This window comes from Gavialis gangeticus, unplaced genomic scaffold (genome assembly GCF_001723915.1).
Source record: "Gavialis gangeticus isolate Ggan-Ray unplaced genomic scaffold, GavGan_comp1, whole genome shotgun sequence".
Taxonomy (NCBI): Eukaryota; Metazoa; Chordata; order Crocodylia; family Gavialidae; genus Gavialis; species Gavialis gangeticus.
Window position 1 is genome coordinate 7,728,817 of NW_017729011.1, and position 20,593 is coordinate 7,749,409.

Here is a 20,593-nt window from a genome sequence, read left to right on the forward strand (position 1 = left end):
GATGGCCAATGGGTCTGCAGTCTCATCAGCCAACTCCCTCAGCACCTTTGGGTGCATCCTGTTTGGCCCCATATTCAGCTTTTTTAAATAGTCCCTAACTTGTTCCTTCGCCAGTGCTGGCTGCTCCTCACCTTCTCCCTAAACTGTGCTGCCCAGTATAGTAGTCTGGAAGCTGACTCTGCATGTGAAGACTGAGGTGAAGAAGGCATTGAGCACTTCAACCTTTTCTACATTCTCTGTCACAAGGTTGCCTTCCCCATTCAGTAAGGGACCCACGCCAGGAAGTTGTCCCCAACACTGTCCAAAAACTTGCTGGATTGCCTTAACACTTCTGTATTCCTCTCCCAGCAGATGTCAGGGTTATTGAAGTCCTCCAGGAGAACCAGGGCTTGGTAGGGAAACTTCTGCTAGTTGTTTGAAAAAAGCCTCATTCACCACTTCCTTCTGGTCTGGTGGTCTATAGTAGACCCCCACCACAACATCACTCATGTTGCTCTCACCTCTGACCTTAACCCAGAGACTTTCAGCAGGCCTATGTCCAGTTTCATACTGGAGCTCTGAGCGATCATATGGCTCTTTTACATAAAGTGCAACTCCTCCTCCTCCTCTTTTCCTCTGCTTGTCTTTCCTGAACAGTTTGTACTCATCCATGACAGTGCTCCAGTCATGCGAGCTCCCACCAAGTCGCTGTTATTCCAGTCATGTCATAGTGCTGTGACTGTGCAAAGACTTCCAGTACTTCCTGCTTTCTTCCCAGGCTCCATGCATTCATGTACAGGCACCTGAAGTAGGGGTGTACAAAGCGGGCCCTATTTGATTCAGTTTTGGCCCGAATCAGGGACAGTGATTCAATTCATTGATTTGTATCACTGTCTCTGATTTGATTTGTCTGAATCCGAATCTGAAGATTTGATGCTGATTTGGAGAATCAGCAATTCAGCCATAGACACAGCTTTAAGAATTTTTTCTACATACCCCAAGGTAACAGCATGGCTTGTGATCGCTGCAATGCTTGGTCGCATGGAGCATCCTACAGGAGTGTGGGGGGCCCTCCATGTGCTCAGCGGTGAATGCGGAAGTGGACCAGAAGTACCGGATGGAGTGTCCCACGGAAGTGCAGGAAGGTCCCTTGTGCATTTGGCAGCAGACCTGGAAGTGGACCAGAAGCACTTCTGGGTTCACCAGGGAGCATGCTGGCCCTCCGCTCCCCACGCCCCTCTGGCTCATTGATTGGCCATAGGGGCACTCTGGGTGCCCCCCAGACCCAGGAGGCATCAGTCACCGAGCGGGGGGGGGGTATGTGGGGGGCCCTCCAACGTGCTCCCCGGTGAACCCGGATGTGGACTGGAAGTGCTTCTGGTCCACTTCCGGGTCTGCTGCTGAACACACTGGGGACCTCCCTGTGCTTCTGTGGGACACTCCATCCGCCCTACCATTGTAGCACTCATGAGCTGCCTGCTACCTAGAGGTATGTAGAAAAAACATTTAAAGCTGTGTCTATGTCCAAATCTCTCCAAATCAATTTGGAGGGTTCCAGTTTGATTCAGAGAGATTAAAGGTCCCCTGATTTGATTCAGATTTGGAGATTCAGCCACCAAATCGGGCCAGATCTTTCCCGAATTGAGTCAGGGACTGAAGCTTAACACAGCCTTTGTAACTAGTTGATTGTCCTGATTTCTCAAGAAGAATGAGAACACCTCCCCTGTTGCCCCCTCCTGCTTGCTCTTTCTCCAGGTCATCCAGTCCCCCACTTACCTCAGGGCTTTGGTTTCCATCCCCCAGTGAACCTAGTTTAAAGCCCTCCTCACTGGGTTAGTGAGGCTGCCTGTGAAGATGCTCTTCCCTCTCTTCGTCAGGTGGATCCCATCTCTTCCCAGCAATACTTTTTCTTGGAACAACATCCCATGGTCAAAGAAGCCAAATCCTGCTGGTGACACCACCTGCACAGCCAGGTATTGATCTGCAGAAAGCACCTGTTTATGTCCAGGCCCTTTCCCTTGACTGGAAATCTGTGAAAGAAGGACAGAAGATGAATGTACTGCAGAGACTGAACTCTTCTTTTCCCCCACTAGGTGACCTGGCAGTTGGACAACATTCCAGGAAGGCTTACCTTGCTGTTACTCGTACTGTCTTTCCCTTTAGCTGCTATTCCCCCTCAGGGAATACAGGGGGATTTCCCTCCTGTCCATTGCGGGTAAGATCGTGGCCTGCATCCTCCTGAACCATTTTCGTCCCATCGCTGAGGAGATGCTTCTGGTGCAGCTTCCAACCATTCTGGGGTACTGCGGACATGGTTTTTGTTGCCAGGCAGATCCAAGAAAAATGTCAGGAGCAAAATCAAGAACTTGCCTTCATTGACTTGACCAAGGCATTTGATTCCTTAAATTGTGAAGCTCTGTGGACCATATTCCAATGTCTTGCCTACCCTCTGAAGTTTGTCATCATGCTGAGGCTCTGGCATAATGATATGACCGCCTCTGTCCTGAGTGGAAGATCTGAAACCAACTCCTTCCACATCCGGACTGGGGTCAAACAAGGTTGTGTGATCACCCCCATTCTGTCCACCATCTACCTCACCATCATCATCCACTTCATCTGAGATGATCTGCCATCCAGCGTCAGTATCCAGTATCGACTGGACGGGAAGCGTTTCAATCTTGGGCACTTACGGGCAAAAACGAAACTCACCACCAAGTTCATGCATGACCTTCAGTTTGCAGATGATTGCTGCATGATGGCTCACTCTGCACAGGATGTACAAGCGACCTTAGATCTCTTCAGTGCTTTGTATAGGAGACTTGGCCTGTCCTTGAACATCGCCAAGACAAAGGTTCTCCACCAACCCTCCCCAGGCCAGCTGGACATCCCTTGCGCTGTCTAGATGGGGAGGCTCCGGAGTATATGGAGCACATTCCGTATCTCAGCAGCCACCTCTCTCAACAGGCTACCACTGATGAAGTCCAGTACCAGGTCAACTGCACCAGTGCTGCCTTCTTCAAGCTGCAACAATGTGCCTTCAAAAATAGAGACCTTCGGAAGTTGATGAAGGTCCTGGTTTGCAAAGCTGTTGTGCTGACCACCCTCCTCTAGTGCGGTGAAACCTGGACCATCTACTGATGCCATGTTAAGACCCTCAGTAGCTTTCACCAGTGGTGCTTATGACGAATCTTGGGGATCAAATGGGAGGACCACCAGACCAGTGCAAGTGTCCTCCATGAAGCTGTGTCCACCAGCATTGAAGTTTTGCTCTTGAGAAATCAACTTCAATGGATGGGCCACTGTATCTGGATGTCTGAGAACTGCCTTCTTCACCAGATTCTCTTTTCCCAGCTCTCTGTTGGCCAATTCTCAAAGGGCAGTGAAAGGAAGTGGTACAAAGACACACTCAAGGTCACCTTCAAGCATGGAGACATTGACACCAATGGCTGGGAGCAAGCTGCTGACTGTTCAGTGTGGTGCCACCTGGTCCACCAAGGCGCGCACCATGTCAAGGCCCAGTGACTCAATACTGAGGTGGAACGGCAGCAGTGGAGGAAAGAGGAGACCAAACCAGGGCTGCAAATCCCGCTTCCCCACACAACAACATGCCCCCTTTGCTGAAGAATGTGTGTATCCAGAATTGGGCTTCAGTCACCTGAGGACCCATCAAGCCTGACGGACGTCATCCTTGACTCCGAGGGACTGCCGATGACAGTTGATAGAGTTGACATTCTCTAGTGGAAGACACCCTGGCCTCAATATTATTCAAAAATGAAATTTTAAAAGTGTAAAGATAAATATTTTCTTTGAGTGCCTACTTTACACCTGAAAATATGAAACTCTCGATCTAGATATTTTTGCCATAATGGTCTGAGAACTTATCTCTTCCTTTGTGTGTACTGTAGTATGCGGAACCATATACATTATGCAGTTAGTTTCTTGATGATATCATGTTTGCCTTTGAAGTAGAGACGAAGTTCTCTCTGGATATAAATATGCAACATTTGCAATTGAGAAAAAAGTCTTTCTGAAACAAGTATATTTGTTTATGTCAACTGAATATTCCAGCCAGTTTTGTCAGAGGAGAGAGGTTTAGACGTTTATGGGATTCCTTTCTTGGTCAGACTTTTCTGTATGTGGGAAGAGCAAAGAAACCTGTTAGCAGGATCCTCAGTGCCTGCTCCCAATGACATCAGACTTCAAGACTGTGCAGAAATGGAATTAAACCATTGGTGACTGACAAAAAAAGAGCCACTAACTACCTAATTCAAACATATGGGGCAAAAAGATACCAGTGTGGCCTTTGCCAGTAACACAAATTTTAAATTAAATTAGCTTGTTTATATCAAACTTTTTTTCCTTAAATTACATTACAAAATGCTTCTGTTTAAGGTAGATTAAATTAAATGTGGGGCCTGAATACCAGGAGGTCCAAACAAGAAAATTGCATTTGCAATTATATGGGCAGGGCCATGTCAGAAAAAATCCTGTTTCTGATCTGTCAGCTGGAGAAGCTGATTCATTCTGAGTCAGTCTTTTGCACTTGAGGACTTTGGTTCTCCTGTTTTTTCTTCATTCTTGAGTCCATCCTTTCTTGCTGCCCTGTACATTGCCATGAAGTCTCATGGCCAGAACATCTAATACAGGGGTGGGCAGTTATTTCAGCTGGAGCGCCACTTAACTCGTTTTAGTTAGCTGTTGAGGGCTGCACACACAGAATCTTTTAGAAAATATCATTTTAACAAGTTATAGATTAAAAACAAGTCATATACTAAAACACCCCCCCATCTACTGTAGCATATTTTAATTTTATTTCAAAAAATATTTTTGTCCCAATTTGTTTTTTGAGTAGCATATATAGAGACAATTGCATAATAGCTCAAAATATATCTAATTTGTGTATAGTGTGTGTGGGGGAGCATGGGGGGGGTGTATGTGGGGGGAGCTGGCCATGTGCTAGATCCCAGGAGCTGGCTGGGGGTGAAGGGAGGGAGGGGGAGCAAGGGGTGCATGCAGCAGAGCTCACCAGGGGAGTGCAGATGCAAATACAATCCTCCCTCCCCACCCATCCAGCCCACAGCTCTCCATGTGGGGCTGAGCCTGGCCTACTCCCTCTTGGGGCAACCTGCATTTCCTGGAGGGGCTGCTTCCAGTGCAGTTGAACTGAGAACTGCGTGGCTTCCCCTGCCTCCGGCAGCATCTCCTCCTGATGCTGCCGTGACACTCTGGTTGTGGGGGAAATGGCAGCCAGGCGGCTCCAGCTCCAGCTCCCGGCTGCCTTCCACACACTCCGCCCACTTGGCACGATGAACAGCCACCTGCAGGCAGCTGAATGGGGGATGGCAGCCAGGATCTGGAGCTGGATCCCTGCGTCGTGGAGCAGGAGCTGCCCAGCTGCAGCTCCCCCACCTTGCCTGACTGGGCATATGGTGCCCAGCATGAGTCCCCTTGGCCACCATTGCTTCCCTACACTGCCTGCTGCCTGGAGCAGTGAGTGGATCAGGGGCAGGAGAAGAAGCCTCTGGAGGCACGGGGAGCAGAACAGTACCCAGGGGGCTGGGGCTGGGGCTGGAGCAGATGAAAGTGTAGTGCAGGCTGCCTCAGGCAGGAACGGGCAAGGCTCAGCCCCTTGTGGAGCACCGTGGGGGCAGCCATGGGCAGATCCAATCAATTGGCAAGGACCCACCCTCAGGCCAATCAGTTGGTGGTCTGGATCTGCTCTGCAGGTCCTATTTTGCCTCCCCCTGAGCTAATAGTATGTGTTGGGATATGGTTACCGTTATCAGTGCTGAACTCCATTCCAGATGTAAGGATCATCAACTCTGAAATGGTACATTGGTTTTCTCCTTCTGAGGTACATGGAGATGTGGGGTAGGCTTTCAAACTACTTGGATGTCTCCTTGTTTTCTACCAAATGGCATTGTTTATTTTCATTTACCTTAAGGAAGTCAATCTTTTTCTTTCTCTTTCACATATTGTTGTGGGTTGGCTGTTTGCATGCATGTAGGAGATGCCATGGAATAATGCATCAAGTATTGGACTGGGACTTGGGAAGCCTACGTTGCGTTCCCAGGTTTGCCAGTCATCTGCTGGGTGTTTTGGGGCAACTCAATTTTTAGTGCTTCAGTTTTCCCACCTATAAAATGGGGATAATGTTATTGGTAAAGTGCTTTGAGTACTTGAAAGTGCTTTGCTGAAAAACACTAGGTAAGAGGTGGGTATGCTACTATTATCTAAAACACAGAATAATCCCATACATAGCTCAAGTTTATCTTCTGTGCTGACCTTCGATGTCTACTGTGGAACATAGCCATTCTTTGAATTTTATAGGTGAATCTGGTTCTCTTGCATGTAGTCATTTTATGGTACTAGCTAGAGGTAGGTATAAGACAGGCAGATGCTACTCAGACATAACCTTTCCAATACAGCTCAGACCTCACCCGCAAGGATCTTTGCTGTTATAGCTCTTGTCCCCTCCTATTTTGGCACTGCTACCTCTGTCAGAGTCTCTGCTGTGATGTGGACCTAATTTTTCTGTAGGAATAAAGGAGTTCTATCAAACCTTAGGCCAGATCCTTTGGTCTGTTTGAGTTATGCTAAGCGCAGGATCTGTGGTGGGAGAGTAAAAGTGTTTTGACGTTCCTTTTGTGTTTTTCTGATCCTGGAACCAGATATGAGCCAAGATAATCAGCCCCTGGAGCAAGGTAGGGCATAGCTACATGGCAAAATTCAGTGCTGTACTGAAATACTTGAGCTGGCTTCAGGACCAGAAGCAGTAGAGTTGCATCAGCTTGGTGATACCTTGGGTGAATTAGCTCTGCCTGGTCTGGACTAGTTCAAGTGTCTCTGTCTATCATTGTGTTGCGCAGACATAGCATTAAAGCATTGTCAGAGCTGGTTCAGGTTATGCCAGTGATAACAATCCCAGATCTCTGGTGTGCTCTATCTGCTTCTGTCAGTCCTGGGGTGGGGAACAGATGACTCAACACCAGCAAGGATTTGCTTTTGCAGGTGAAATGTCTATTTGCTTTGTTAAGTACCTCTCCATCCACAGCACTCCTCTCCCACAATACTGAGGGGATAGAGCAGATGCCAAGGAACTGGCCTTCAACCTATCTTTTGAACCTAGACCTCCAAAGGACCCAGAACTACTGTGCAAACTATTAGCTTTTATTTTGATTTTACTACCATTTAACCAGGGCAGTGTTTCTCCTGAGGACTCTTTCCATGTCAATGGAGTGTGTATTTGCTTAAATTTTCTATTTGAAAAGTGTATATTCATTTTCTTTCTCTCACTCTCTCTCTCTTTTCAAGTGTGAAGTATCTACCCTTTAGGACCCCTTTAATTAAATTTCCATCAAACCCCTCTGTAGCCAAAGAACTAGGCCCAGACGGTGTAATCAATACTGTCCCACTCTGTGCTGCAAATCTGTACTCCGCCACTGTGACAAGAACATTCCCTGAGGCTGCTCACTGAAGGGTTAATGAAAAACTGCTTTGTTGGATTTATAACTCACACCACACGTGCAGTGCCTGACAACTGTCTTTCATTTAGAGTTCAGAATCTTTATTTTTTGATAATTGAAAACTGTATTTTTCAAGTCAGCTTCAAAAGACACACACAACACCATGAGATGGACGATGGCCAAACTAATTCACTAGTCTGTGTGTACAAGGCAAGGGAAGTGAGTCCAAGCTATGAAAGTAAAAAAAAAAAAAAAAAGGTCGTCTTAAATCAGATTATTTCAAGAAATGTGCAAACCAAGTTATCAGTTTACAAATACACCTTGTAAAGAATCTAGCATTCAAATACCACCCATGCAGCTGCCATTCTGTATCCAAGAGCTAAAGAATCATGAAGCTCCCAGTGCCATTGTACCCAGAAGAGTGTGTCTACAAAAACAACAGGCAGGTTAAAACAGAACGTAGATAGAGTTTCAGATCTGCCCTCACCACTGAAGCATCCGGGTGCCTTCCAGTAGTGCCTTGAGCAATGTGATTAATCTTTTGCTTTTTTGTCTCATCCTCTTCCCTAGGGGACAATAGCGTGTGTTGTATAGCGTTTTGTTTTGGTAGGTTTTTAGTCTTTGAGGCTTTTATTTTCTCAACATTTTATAGTTCTTCCTGCATAATGACCCCCAGATTCAACTTGCTCAATTTACAAAGCAACTGATAGCTTTTCTATAACTATAAGGCCTTGTCCGGGGCCTGAAAAATCCAGCTGCACCCGTACTGTCCCTTATATTGTCTTAATAATAATTAAATTAGACCTTTGTTGGCAACTCATCAGGCAAAATGAAAAGTAACTTACTCTCCCATAGCTGACTAGGTTGTGCAGCACTTGTAAACCTCTCAGCTTAGTACCACTAGTAAGTCTGGCATCTCTGAACACACGCAGGGGAGCAATTCTATTGAGAAAGGAGGAATCATGTTTACAAAGGGCAAATGGAAAAATGTATATTAATTCCATTTTCAAATGTTCCTATCCCATTTAAACACCCAAGTCTCACTGACTTTCAGAGGGCTTTCAGCTTTTTGAGTGACTTGGTTTGTTGTCCTTGTGGGGAAGTTAGGGTACAGTGATTTACAGGAAATAACTACTCCCCAGTGACGACTCTAGGCCGTACTAAATGCAAGGTAGCTTGCTCCAGTTTAGTATCCACTAGTAATGTCCACACAGGGAATTTGCACAGAGTGGATGCATCTACACAAGATGCTAAGAGTGCAGTAGACTAATTCAGTTGTGCATTAGGACTTCACAGTGAAAACCATGCTAATGTGCAGTAGATTAGTCTACTGAGCATTAGTGTCACGTAAAAGATATGTGCCTGCACTATTGTTCCGTACTGCCAGTTACAGTGCATTAGGTTAGTACCTCTTATCACACGTACTAACCTTAATGTGCCATAATTTCAGCTCATTAATGCACATGTACACATGCCCAGTAAGTATTACCTGTAAATACTAGCTTACTATACACCAACCTTCCCAAGTGGACAAACTCCTACATGATTAATATCACTTGGGTGAAAGTCAGTGAAACTTATGTGCTGAAATGACATGGATTTTTTTTTAATGGACTCTGTGTACATGCTATCAATACTTATGATTACATCTGTTTGCATATTTGAGTAGATTGAGTAACTGCATCAAAATACCCATTTGGAAGGGCAGTTGGCTAGTCTGTATAAGCTTACCAAGCAGCTGTAATCAGAAGAGTGACTCTATAAACGTGACAGACAAGTTCTGTTACAGTCTACAGAGAGTAAATGCTATAGATGTAATAAATTTGAGTTGGTCTAATAAAAGATATCAGATTTACCCAAAGAAACTTGTCTGCTCATGGGTGCCATTAAAAATCTTTATGAACACCATTAATCCAAAATCTCCTTCTCAAATTCCCTTTAAAGAGATTGTCGCTATTTCTTACAGCAAACTTCCAATACTAGAACTTAAAATGCTTCCACGTGTGTCATGCATGATGAGCATCCCATACACATGCAGAGAAACTATTACATGAAGCTATGCTGAATTAGTTTACTTCCCCTTTGCAGAAATGACAGCTTTGTGTTGTTAAGTGACAGTCTGTGTCTTAGCCTAGCTAAACCTCAGTAACTGATTCACAGCCTCTTTTGCTGGTTTCTAGATTTTGCAGAGTTTGTATTCCTGGGTCTGTTCCTTACTGAGATGTCCTTGAAGATGTATGGACTGGGGCCAAGAAATTATTTCCACTCCTCATTCAACTGCTTTGACTTTGGGGTAAGCTGACATCAGCTTCACAGGCTAAACTTTCTTTATTGAACAATGGGTGATTGATGGTGATGGTGGGAGGGCAAAAGTGAATCAGTTACTATTCTTTGACTGCCTTTTGTAAATCAGGTACAGCAACACGCAATAAGAAAACTAACTAATCACAAAAGCACGTCTAAATAAACTTGCAGTAAGTATTTTCCTTTTAAGAAACGTAATAAGGAGAACTAGTTTCCTGCATAAATTGCGTAGTAGATCATCACAGGGATATTCTCATCAGCAGTATCAGTAAGTGCTCTGGTTACTGTGAGATACTCTCTCCATTTAAAATGGAGTTTTTCTTTTTAAAATAATATTTCCCTTTTTTCTGTTCCCTACCATGCAATCAGACACCTGCCACTCAAGATAGTTGGTGGTGATTTTCAATTTTGAGTTCTCAGTGTTAAACACACAAACCCATAATCAGGCATCACTAATAAAAGTAGTAGCATTTGGGGGAGCTGCTGAGCATATGACAATGATTTAAAGATTGGTGCACTGCACCTGTAAAAATCAAGCCCTTGTTTGGGTGTCTAAATTATTTTGGATGGATTTTAATGCTTGTCTTTAACCACTACAATTTAAAAGGTTAGGAAATAAATACCCAACGATTGGGACAATCTGAGTAGGGTTTTGAAACTATCATGTGGTATAGAAGGAGAGTCATGAATTTAGTCCCCCAGCAAAAAAATCATGCATATTTAACAAAATCTACAGTGGTCTACACTGCTTGCAACAGTTACTGAAGTTTTGGGGGAAATTACTGAAGAATACTTCATGTTCTTTAGGATGTTGGGGAATAGTTAGTTAATCATTTATGAAAGCGGTTTTTATTGTTTACTCCTCCTTTATTTACAATTAAATGTAGGGCCTGATTTAACACTGGCTGACCCTCACTGTATTTACACTAGTACAAAACTGTAGAAGTGCACTGACAAATCCAGCTCAGATTCTTCTTCATCTAGTAATCTACTACTTCACCCCTGATGCCAGTACAGGAAGATACAGTGATATCTGAATGAGTACCTGGTTATGCAGGATGCAGTCATTGCTGGGCAACATGCCACAGTTGCTCAGAACTTATGATGACAGAGAGTATAACACTCAGATCCTTGTGTTTCAAAGCCAGAGGTCCTGTCCCCCTTCAGCTAAAAGGTAATCTTGGTTACATATGAACAGTATAAAATCCATGACCCATAGTTAATCCATTTTGATTCCAGTAAAGACAAGTCTGTGCTGGCAACTTTTGCTTGTTAAGTTGGGCTAAACTGGCTTCACAGGGGTTCACACAACTTCTGTCATCTTTAATGAGAACTGTGTACCTAAATCCAAACCCAGGATCTGTCTGCAGTATTTCCTGTCTTGTACACTAACTCTGAAACTCAAGGTGCAATTGCCATTCTCTCCACAATCATGGGCTAGGGACAGACATTACACATAAACCAGTTTAAGTAATCAGAAACTGGTTTAAACCTGTAATAGAACAGATGTTCAGGCCACATAAACCAGTTTGAAAAAGGCTGAAACTGGTTTGACCCAAATCCATTAAGTCTGATACTACATTGAATGACTGAATGTAGTATCAGACTTAATGGATATGGGTCAAACCAGTTTATGCAATGCCTTTCCCAGACCCCTCCCTGGTTTCAGTTAAACCAGGCTCCCCCAGCATGCTCTCCAGGCTGGGCAGGGCTCGCTGCTCTCTGGCTGGAGCTCTGGCAGAGAATGCAGGTGTCTGCCTGGCTTCCCCCTGCTCTTCCCCTCCCCTCACAAATCCTTGCTAAGCAGGGATCCCCCATCCCCTTTGCCTTACACAGACACCTCTCAGCATTAGCTAGCAGAGCACATGCTGGCAACAGTCCGTGCTGTGGGAGACCAGACAAAGGGAGACAGGACAGGCTTAGGGCTCTTTGGAGCTAATCAACACTCCTCCCCCAGCTCAACACTGTGGAAGGGAAGGGAGGGCTGCTCTAGCACTTCCCGGCCTCTAGCCTGAGCCACTGCAGGCATGTGCCTACATTTTGTCAGTCCAGGGGGGGATGTCTGTACAGTTACAAACTGATTAAGTCTAGGCAGGGTTGACTAACCTGCAAAGGTTGAATCAATTAAGCCTCAGCCTTTTTGAATGTCTGTCCCTACTGTCTGTTTCCGTTTAGGGTGGGAGGAGATGACCTAGGGCATCTCATGTCTTTTTGTCAGTTCTCCTGGGTGATGGTCTTTAGACTTGTGCACACTGATAATGGTTCCCTTTCCCCATTGACTGACTATTTCTCCACCGCTTTCAGAATCTCAGAATTGTGCTACTAGATCTCATTTTGCCTTTGGCAAGTGCACCCCCCTCCCTGTCCTCCAGATTAATCATCATAGCTGACATTACAACTTGGCATTCTTAGCAAGGAGACCAAGGATGTATTAGGCTAGTGATCTGGTCCTAGAAGTTCTTTGTAGAACTAAATGAGGCACAGTCAGGGTCAGTCTGTGTGAAGCATCAGGTGTGTCATCACTCTCATGTGAAAAACTTTGCTCTGCAGGAGTTGTGATCCATTACCTTTCACTGCTTCTTCAAGGAAGAGGGAAATAAACCTTAGTCAAGCATAATATCTATTTTGAATTCTAGGGATCATTCAGGATACACAGTGCTTAGGACTAGAGTTGCAGATACAGCTTCACAGTTCTGCAGCAGCAAACTGCAGCAGAAATGATTCTGGGTGCAATATTGCATCTATAGTCACTAGCACACATAATATAAAGGGTGCAATATTGCACCTGCAGTCACTAGTACCCATAAGGTAAAGATATCTGTGTCCTCCCTTTGGGGCATAATTCATGAAGGTTATCTAAACTAAAGACACCAGGTCCTTGTCTGAATCTGAAAAATAGAAGACCTGACAAAAAACATGGTCAAGGACACACATTGTGGCTGAGATTTTCAAAGACAGCTAAAGAATATGACGCCCAACTACCATTGAAAATAAATGGGAGTTAAACACCCAGCAACCTGACTCTTTTGGAAATCCTAGGTGGGGTGAGCTGTGCCAAGAAAATTAGTTAGATTTTTAAGGTTTATAATTAGGCATGTAATTTCTTTGCTTCATTTTTGCCTTATATTCCATCCTAGTGAAAGGTGCTCTATTCACAAAAGAGGGACTGCACCATAAGGTCAGGCTCTCTCATGATATCTGCTAGTTTCCCCTCCATGTATTTCATAAACCTCATTATTATTCATAATGCTGCATCCACAAGGAAGAGACCTTGTACCTGATCTTCAGGGACAGATGATTTAGGAATTTTATATTAAACACAGAACAAATCCACTGGGCCCATCTGCTTTCCTTCATGCCTTACTCAGTGTAGCATTGGTAGTAAGCTCTGCAGACTGTGAGTCCCCTAAGGGAGAGGGGGCTGATCTTTTTCTAATTCTTCTTCTAAAGGAGAACCTACTGGGAGCCTATATCTAGCTGTGTGTCTTCCCCTCACCCACCTTCCCTCCCCAAATTAATTCAGTTTCTTCAGCTTCTTTGGAACAACACACAATTCTCTAGTTTGACAAACCATTGGGATGAAACAGTTCAAATGCAAAACAGAAAAGCAACAAAACAGAAAGACATCGGCCCCGTGAGGAATAGCCCCTGAGGGTCTTTTGTGGAATTACTCCCAAGGGGTCATTTTAATATGGCACAAAAATTAACTATGAGTTTGCAACTCAGATCTGAGGGAAGTTATTTACTGATACAAAATGGATCCCTGAGACTGGTACATTATAAAGGAGCGGAGAGTTTCTTAAAATCTTTGATTAATTCTTCTAATGGTAACAAGTGGATGAGTGATTGGGAATATACAATGCCCTTTTGTTTGTAGGACTTCTTGAACCAAGGAATTATTGGGTGGCATTTCCCTTTCCCTTCACCTAAACCAGTTTTAGCTTATCAGCGGAGTTATATTGTGCTAAAAGGGAGCTGGAATTTTGTATCCAAATGGAGTGTCCAGACTGTTGACGATCTCATACCATTGCTCAGAGTGTAGTACAGGTACAGGTTTTTTGTCTGTTCATCATAGTTTTCCATAAAACTCCATGGATTTGGTATAACAACCCTCCCTCTTCCCCCCCAAAAAGAGAAATTGCGAAGAAATGTCCATATTATTTTACCATTTAAGTAGTGACCAAATTACTTTTACCGGATTTACTTGAATATAAGATGACCCCCAATAATTAGATTCTATATAAGGAAAATGTATAAATTTGTTATGATTTTTCAGGTGTAGAATCTAATTATTGGAGGTTTGCCTTGGATTACTCCCCCTCCAACTGCTACAGCACAGAAAATAAATTGAGGTGGGGAGTAGCTCACTTATCCTCTGCACCCCACCCTACAATTCCTTCCCCCTTCCTTACTGTTACACCCTGCTCTCCCTAGGCACATGGAAGTGAGGTCCAAATTTGAAAACAGTGAACTTGAAATAAACATACTTGTAGTAATTTGTATATAAACAAATGATTGCAAATACCCATAGACTTGGTTCATCTGGAACTCTTGCATTTTAACTTTCTGGAAACTGCTGCAAATTTTAGTACAGGTACTCCATAAACACACTTTTAAGCAGCACTTTTTTACCAACTTATACGAAACGCAAAATATATACTTTTAAAATGTTGTTTCCAAGGCCAGATCAGTTCTGAATTAAGTGCAATCCTTTACTGGCCTTTCAGCCTTGTAGAGCCTGCATAGTATGAGTTGTTATGACAGCCTCTGATGAGCTGCTAGTCTGATCTGGGTGGGCTGCAGCTGAAATGGGGAGAGCCTTGGCTCTGAGCTCTCAATACAGTGGCCAGCGCACCGGAGCTGGAGATAGTGCTCCTGGAACAGTGTGGCTATGGATTTTGCACCCTTTCAGGCTGGATTGTAGAATTACAAAGCTAAAGCTATTGTCTCTGAGAGTTTAGGGTTTTTCTTGCTAATTCCTTGAGTATGCAAACTGTATTGGCAGTCCCCATTAGAATCCCATCAGACTTCACAATCTATCTCTCTTTCAGTCCCTGGGGAACCAAAGCCATGGCTGGTTGAACAACTGTTTTTCCTTCTTAAAATGGATTATTCTTGCAGGTGATTGTGGGGAGTATTTTTGAAGTTATCTGGGCTGCAGTGAAGCCTGGTACCTCATTTGGCATCAGTGTATTGAGGGCTCTTCGACTGCTGAGGATTTTCAAAGTAACCAAGTAAGTGTGGGATTCCATTTACTCCCTTTGGATAGTTAACGCAGTGTGAATGTTCACATCATTACCATATAAGCAACAGCGTTCCCTGCTTGCCTTGCATACTTATAGAGCCATTGAGAATATTGGTCACTGTTGCTGTCCCAGGCTGCCTTGTTGCCAAACTGGAACAAAAGCAGCATGTCTGATGCAAGTCTTAACACAATCTGTGGCTAGCATACTAGGCCATCAGTGCTACAGCTGTGCAGGCCATACTGACTAAGATACCCTACTACTGTAGGATGAGATTAAGTTGAACTGATGCCATAGCAAAGGCACTTGCATTGCCACTGCCTCATAGGAATGTCCTGAGGCCCATAGTTTCCAAGTAAAACTTGGTGGCCAAAGCTTTTCACTTGTTCTTTCTTGTGTGTCCAATTAATGTTCATTGGAATGAACCACACACCTCTTGGGGAATATATTAATCTATTTAGAACAACATGTGCAGGCTGTTAAAATTGTTACTATAAAATTAATTGTTAAAATTACTTCAAATATTTGGGTGGTCATGCTGGTTTGGTTTTTTCCATCAAATGAATTTACTCATCCCTTTCTTCTTTTTAATTATCTATTTGTTTTAGCAGAAGGAGAACAAAGGGTTTTACAAAGGGAAATCTAGTTTTTTTAACTTGGTCAGATTCTGAACTTGGATGCTTAAATTAGCCAACTGGCATATATAAAATTACCACTGAAGTACCCGTATACTTCTCTGGGCATTCATGTGCACAGTTCTGATATCCTTTAGGCCATGGGTGGGCAAAATGCGGCCCGGGGGCCAGATGCAGCCTGCCAGGCCATTCTATCTGGCCTGCGGGGCCCCTAAAAATGTAGAAAATTAATATTTATCTGCCCTGGGCTGCCTGTCATGCAGCCCTTGATGGCTTGCCAAAACTCAGCAGGCGGCCCTCTGCCCAAAATAATTGCCCAACCCTGCTTTAGGCCCTGTAGGATTAGCTGAATTAACATATATTGGTCACTTTGTGGAAACAGTTTTTAAATACAAGTGTCTGAGGAACTCCAGACCTTCATACATTGTCAGATGATCAAGAGACCAGGAAAAAAAAATCTTAAAATTATAAGCAGACATGTCCAGAAGGTACCAAAACTTGTCTCATAGAAAGTGCTTAGTCAAACCAAATTTCTGATAGCCTGTAGGTGAATGATTCCACCTGTCTTAATAATTTTGTAGCAATTAATTACCAGCAATGAAGTTAGCCCTGGCCCACAAGAGTTTATAAACTTTTTTGGACTCTTAAGAGTTTTAAATCTATTTATAAGTTAAGAAGATATTTCTGCTATCTTTCACCAGCTTTGAACAATTGAATATTTCAGCTAACGGTATGACTTTATACAGCCGAGACAAGAAGTCAGTAGAATCATTTCACATATTACCAGAAAGTCAGATACCCTGCTGTCTTGCAGCATACTGGCTGAAATCAATGTAAAAAATCCCACTAGCTCAATTGAAGCTAGGATCTCACTCAGTACCTTAAAAATTGCTGCCTAGCAGCATAGACTGTTCTCTGTGTAGGTACTGGACCTCTTGGATTGGTTGACGTTTCTGGTACACAGTCTGGTGTCTGACTGGCCATGTTGATGAGGACACACTTCCCAGGTCCAGCACAGCTGGCTACGGGATAGTTTAAAAAGTTAAAAGGGAAAGAGGTACAAAGACTGTGTTACTTCTGTCCAGTTCTCATTACAGTTTCTCCAATGAAAGCAGCTTCACCCTGTGCAAATTCTTTCCTTTTTCTCTAGCTTTGACTGCAGACTTTCTCTGATGCATCCCACCCTTGGATTTTTGCCTCTCATTTGTTCAGCAGAAGGCAAAGGCATGCCACCCTGCTTTGAATAATTGGGGGTATTAAGCCTTTTGATTCAGAGGCCTATTCCTCCACTTAGCACAAGCAAGGAAGATTGCAAAAGGCAGAGCAACATGATGGTTAGAAAGTTAAATTACAGCAGGCTGAAAAGGTCACAGCAGGATGGCACATCACTACAATGAGTGGGAATACAGCCGAAGCGGCACTGAAATTCAGAGAGAGGAAGATGAGAAAATAGCTCAACATAATTTCCTCCTTGTCATGACAGAACTGTAATGGTAACTGGCAACTGTAGAAATTTAACTCCTAGTTAGAGCCTGGGGGTCTATAATCAGCCATGGAGGGGTGCTGAAATAATTGATGTGTGCTGAGGTGTTTCAGGTTAACTGAGATATAGCAGCTTGGGCATTGCACCAAGTTTTGCTTGGTTCATGTCGGTGCAAAGAGACTGCGGAAAGTCCCACGGAGTGCTTCCTAGACCACCTCTCTCCCTCATATAAAATCAGTTCATCCCTTTTTACTATCAAAACCTGGCCAGGCTCAGTTTCAGCTGCTTGAGTTGTAGAGGCTCTGAGTCTATGAAGTTCTCCCAAAAACCCATGCTTCTGTCTGTATGCGACAACCCACTTCTTGGAGACACAGTGGGGATGGATGACGCACAGATGCTGGTTCCTGTTGTGTGGACAGTTAATTGTGTGAATACTCAGCTCTATTTATGTTCACTTCTGTTCACCTTTGGCACTTTTGAGACTTGCACTGGTGCAACTCTCAAAGCCACATGATGGGACAGAAGGTGGTCCTTTTTCCCTAGGAAAAGAATGGGAAACCTGAAACTGAGAAAAGACATGGAAGTGCAGGTGAAACAGAGTCATTATGAACGTTTATGGAAGCCAGCTTCCTCCGAGAAAGCTGCTCACAGGTGCTGAAGAAGGGCAGGAGATGAATCCATGGGCACCATTTATCCTCACATATGAGCAGCTGCTCTGCAATGAGGGCTCCAGATCCCAAGCCTCCCCCAAGCCCCAGCTGAAGGAGGTGCAGGACAGAATTGCTGGGCAGGTTGCCATAGATACTGGGCTCCATATGGTAGCTTTCAGGTCTAGATTAGGGCGGTGACAGAAGTAATTGGACAAAAAGAGTTGGGAGAGAGATGAAAAAAAAATCCTGCCTGGGTTCCTCTACTGATCAGAAAGCCTTTCACAGTCAGCATATAAAATGGCTCTAAATGACCGTTTCGCAATGTCTGCTCTAACCGTGTTGTTTCTCAAGCCTGTCTGTCTAACAGGAGATTGTTAAAAGGAACTTATGCTTTAATAGCTCTTTCTGCATTTTCTGATTCATTAGTTTTCCTAATATAAATGCTCCCGGCTTCTTCTCAGCAGGGCAATAAAACAAAGAGAAAGTGCCACTTCTGAGCACCCTCTCAGGACCTCCATTATTTAATGTGCCTCTCCGCTCTGTGTGCGTGTGTGCATGCACGTGTACGCTAAGGGTTGTAAGGGAGGGGAGCAGTGGTGCAGGGCTCAGAGGGGTAAGAACAGATTGAGCAGCAGTTTCTGGTCAGGTGGAACTTTACATGTGCAGGTCAGCTCTCAGTCTAGGTAGTTTTCCTTCCTCCCCTTTGACTTCTTATCCAGACCGCACAGTTTTGATACAGTGAAGTTAATGCTCAGTCATGGGGTGCCTAAATAGAATGGGCAATCCCCCATAAATGCACATGCCGTATGTGTAAATGCCTACTTCCAAAATCAGTTTAAGTGCTCCAATGTGGGATTTTGAGGCCTGTAATAATTGGGCTCAGTTCATTAAACAAACAAATGCAAGTTCAAGTTTAAACTGTGTACAAAAGGACCTAATGGCTGACTGACTGGCTGGGGGTTCAGGCTCTTATGGGAGTGAGCCATTCAATCCTGGCTTGTGTCTTAGAGAAATGGATTGTTTACAATCACCTGCTTCGTTCTCATCTTCACATCATAGACAAAACCCTTGTTCGTGATATGCCCAGCAGCTGAAATGCATAGTACAGGACATGACAATACATGGAGGTATATGTTATACAGAACAAATTAAGGGGGGTGACCTCCAAAAACTCTGTTTTAGAGGATTTAAAGCAAGATTGGACAAAGTGCTGGGGAATTTGCTGTTTGTCACAGTTCTCCAGTGGAAGGCATACACTCAAGGTGACCAGATAGGTGTTTTCAATCACTGACTTCTTGGATTCTATACATGATTTTGTTGCATAAAATCGAATGGGCTGCAGTATGCCATTTGCTGGCATCATACCAGTTGGAGAGTTTGACCCAGATGAGTTTAAGGCTTTCTAATTTAGATTGTCTCCCACTGAAATCCATCATCACTGTTCATCACTTCTTTGTATAGGGGCTAAATTACTTTAATCTTTCCAGGGGAAGGTACCTCACTCAGTAACACCATTTGTTTTTGCTTTGATTTACAATGTAGATATTGGAACTCCCTGAGAAACCTGGTAGTGTCCTTGCTGAACTCCATGAAATCCATCATCAGTTTGCTCTTCCTGCTGTTCCTGTTCATCGTGGTGTTTGCTTTGCTGGGGATGCAGCTCTTTGGAGGACAGTAAGTTAAGCGATTACTCCTTTAACAATCGTTGAATAGCATACCTAATGTTAAAGCACTGGCCCTTGGCAAAAGGCCCAGGAGGAACAAAATGGCTCGGAGTATTTGTAATGGGATACAGAATCTTTTGAATCTAGGTTGATTTTGTCCGTTCTCTGGCTTACAAGAAACGAGTTGCCAGTTTTGGTCTCCTAAATGAACAGCAGTGCAGACAGAAGTTTATTGAAGATGCTACGTTTTGAAACATCTTCATCTGAACCCTCATGCAATAAGGGTTCAGATTTTTGCAGGATTGGGCCCTTTTAAAGAGCTTTGTAGCCATGCACTTCTGTTTGGTCATGGCTGTAGAGTGCTTTCAGTGGTCAGATCAAGAGAAAACTATCACTTCTGTCTGTACCCCGGGTGTTCACAGTACAAAAGCAACCGCCAGAATGGGTCAAGATAGGTGAACTACTCACTGATAAGTTCTCCTTTATGAAGTAAATGTTTAGGCTGAGTAATAGAATGGTGTGGGAAAACTTGCATTGCTGCTGACAGGGCTGTATGTGGTTTATGGATAGATAGAGGACTTCACACACACTTAAGGGCTGTTGACTTAGCATCTTGCAATAGGAATGCATTCCTTTTCCCTTTTTTTTTTAAGAAAAAAGAAAGTATAATGAGCATTAGGTTAACTTTACCAGGTGATTGCATTTGGGTCTTATGCAATGTAGACCACCTGGATAGTGCACTGGATTGGAACTTGGGAGATCTGGGTTCTTGCCCAGGTTTTACCAGTGACTTCCAGGCTGACCTTGAGCAAATCACTTTACCTCTCTGTATCCACCTGTAAAATGGAATTAAGGGTGCTTAACTCTCTTTTAAGAGACTTTTGAATAGAAACTACTATAGTATTAATCTTGTTTCTGGGTACCACAGTCCAGTAAGTATTGTGGCATTGTTCCATAATCTGGAGGCAAGGACATCGTAGCAACTTCTCCTCTGAGGAGCAAGAGAATTCTTTCAGTGATGACTAAAGCTAAATAATTTTTCTCATGTGGAATGTTTGCATACTGAAAAATAGGGTTTTCTCAAACCTGAAGTTTTTAATTAGGAAAATATAATTTTTTATGAAAAAATTCTGTTTTCCATTAAGAAATGTAAAAAAAAAAAAAAAAAA

At 43.7% G+C, this 20,593-nt stretch overlaps 1 protein-coding gene across 4 annotated transcripts in view; it reads left to right on the forward strand.

The window, feature by feature from the left end:
• The window catches only part of CACNA1B (calcium voltage-gated channel subunit alpha1 B), a 644,201-nt gene that overhangs the window by 438,118 nt on the left and 185,490 nt on the right, over window positions 1–20,593 (forward strand). For all 4 annotated transcript variants that reach the window (XM_019510484.1, XM_019510481.1, XM_019510482.1 and 1 more), the window contains 3 exons: window positions 9,626–9,738; window positions 14,871–14,983; window positions 19,303–19,434. In XM_019510484.1, coding sequence (XP_019366029.1) covers window positions 9,626–9,738; window positions 14,871–14,983; window positions 19,303–19,434 — 358 coding nt within the window. The remainder of the gene's footprint in view (window positions 1–9,625; window positions 9,739–14,870; window positions 14,984–19,302; window positions 19,435–20,593) is intronic.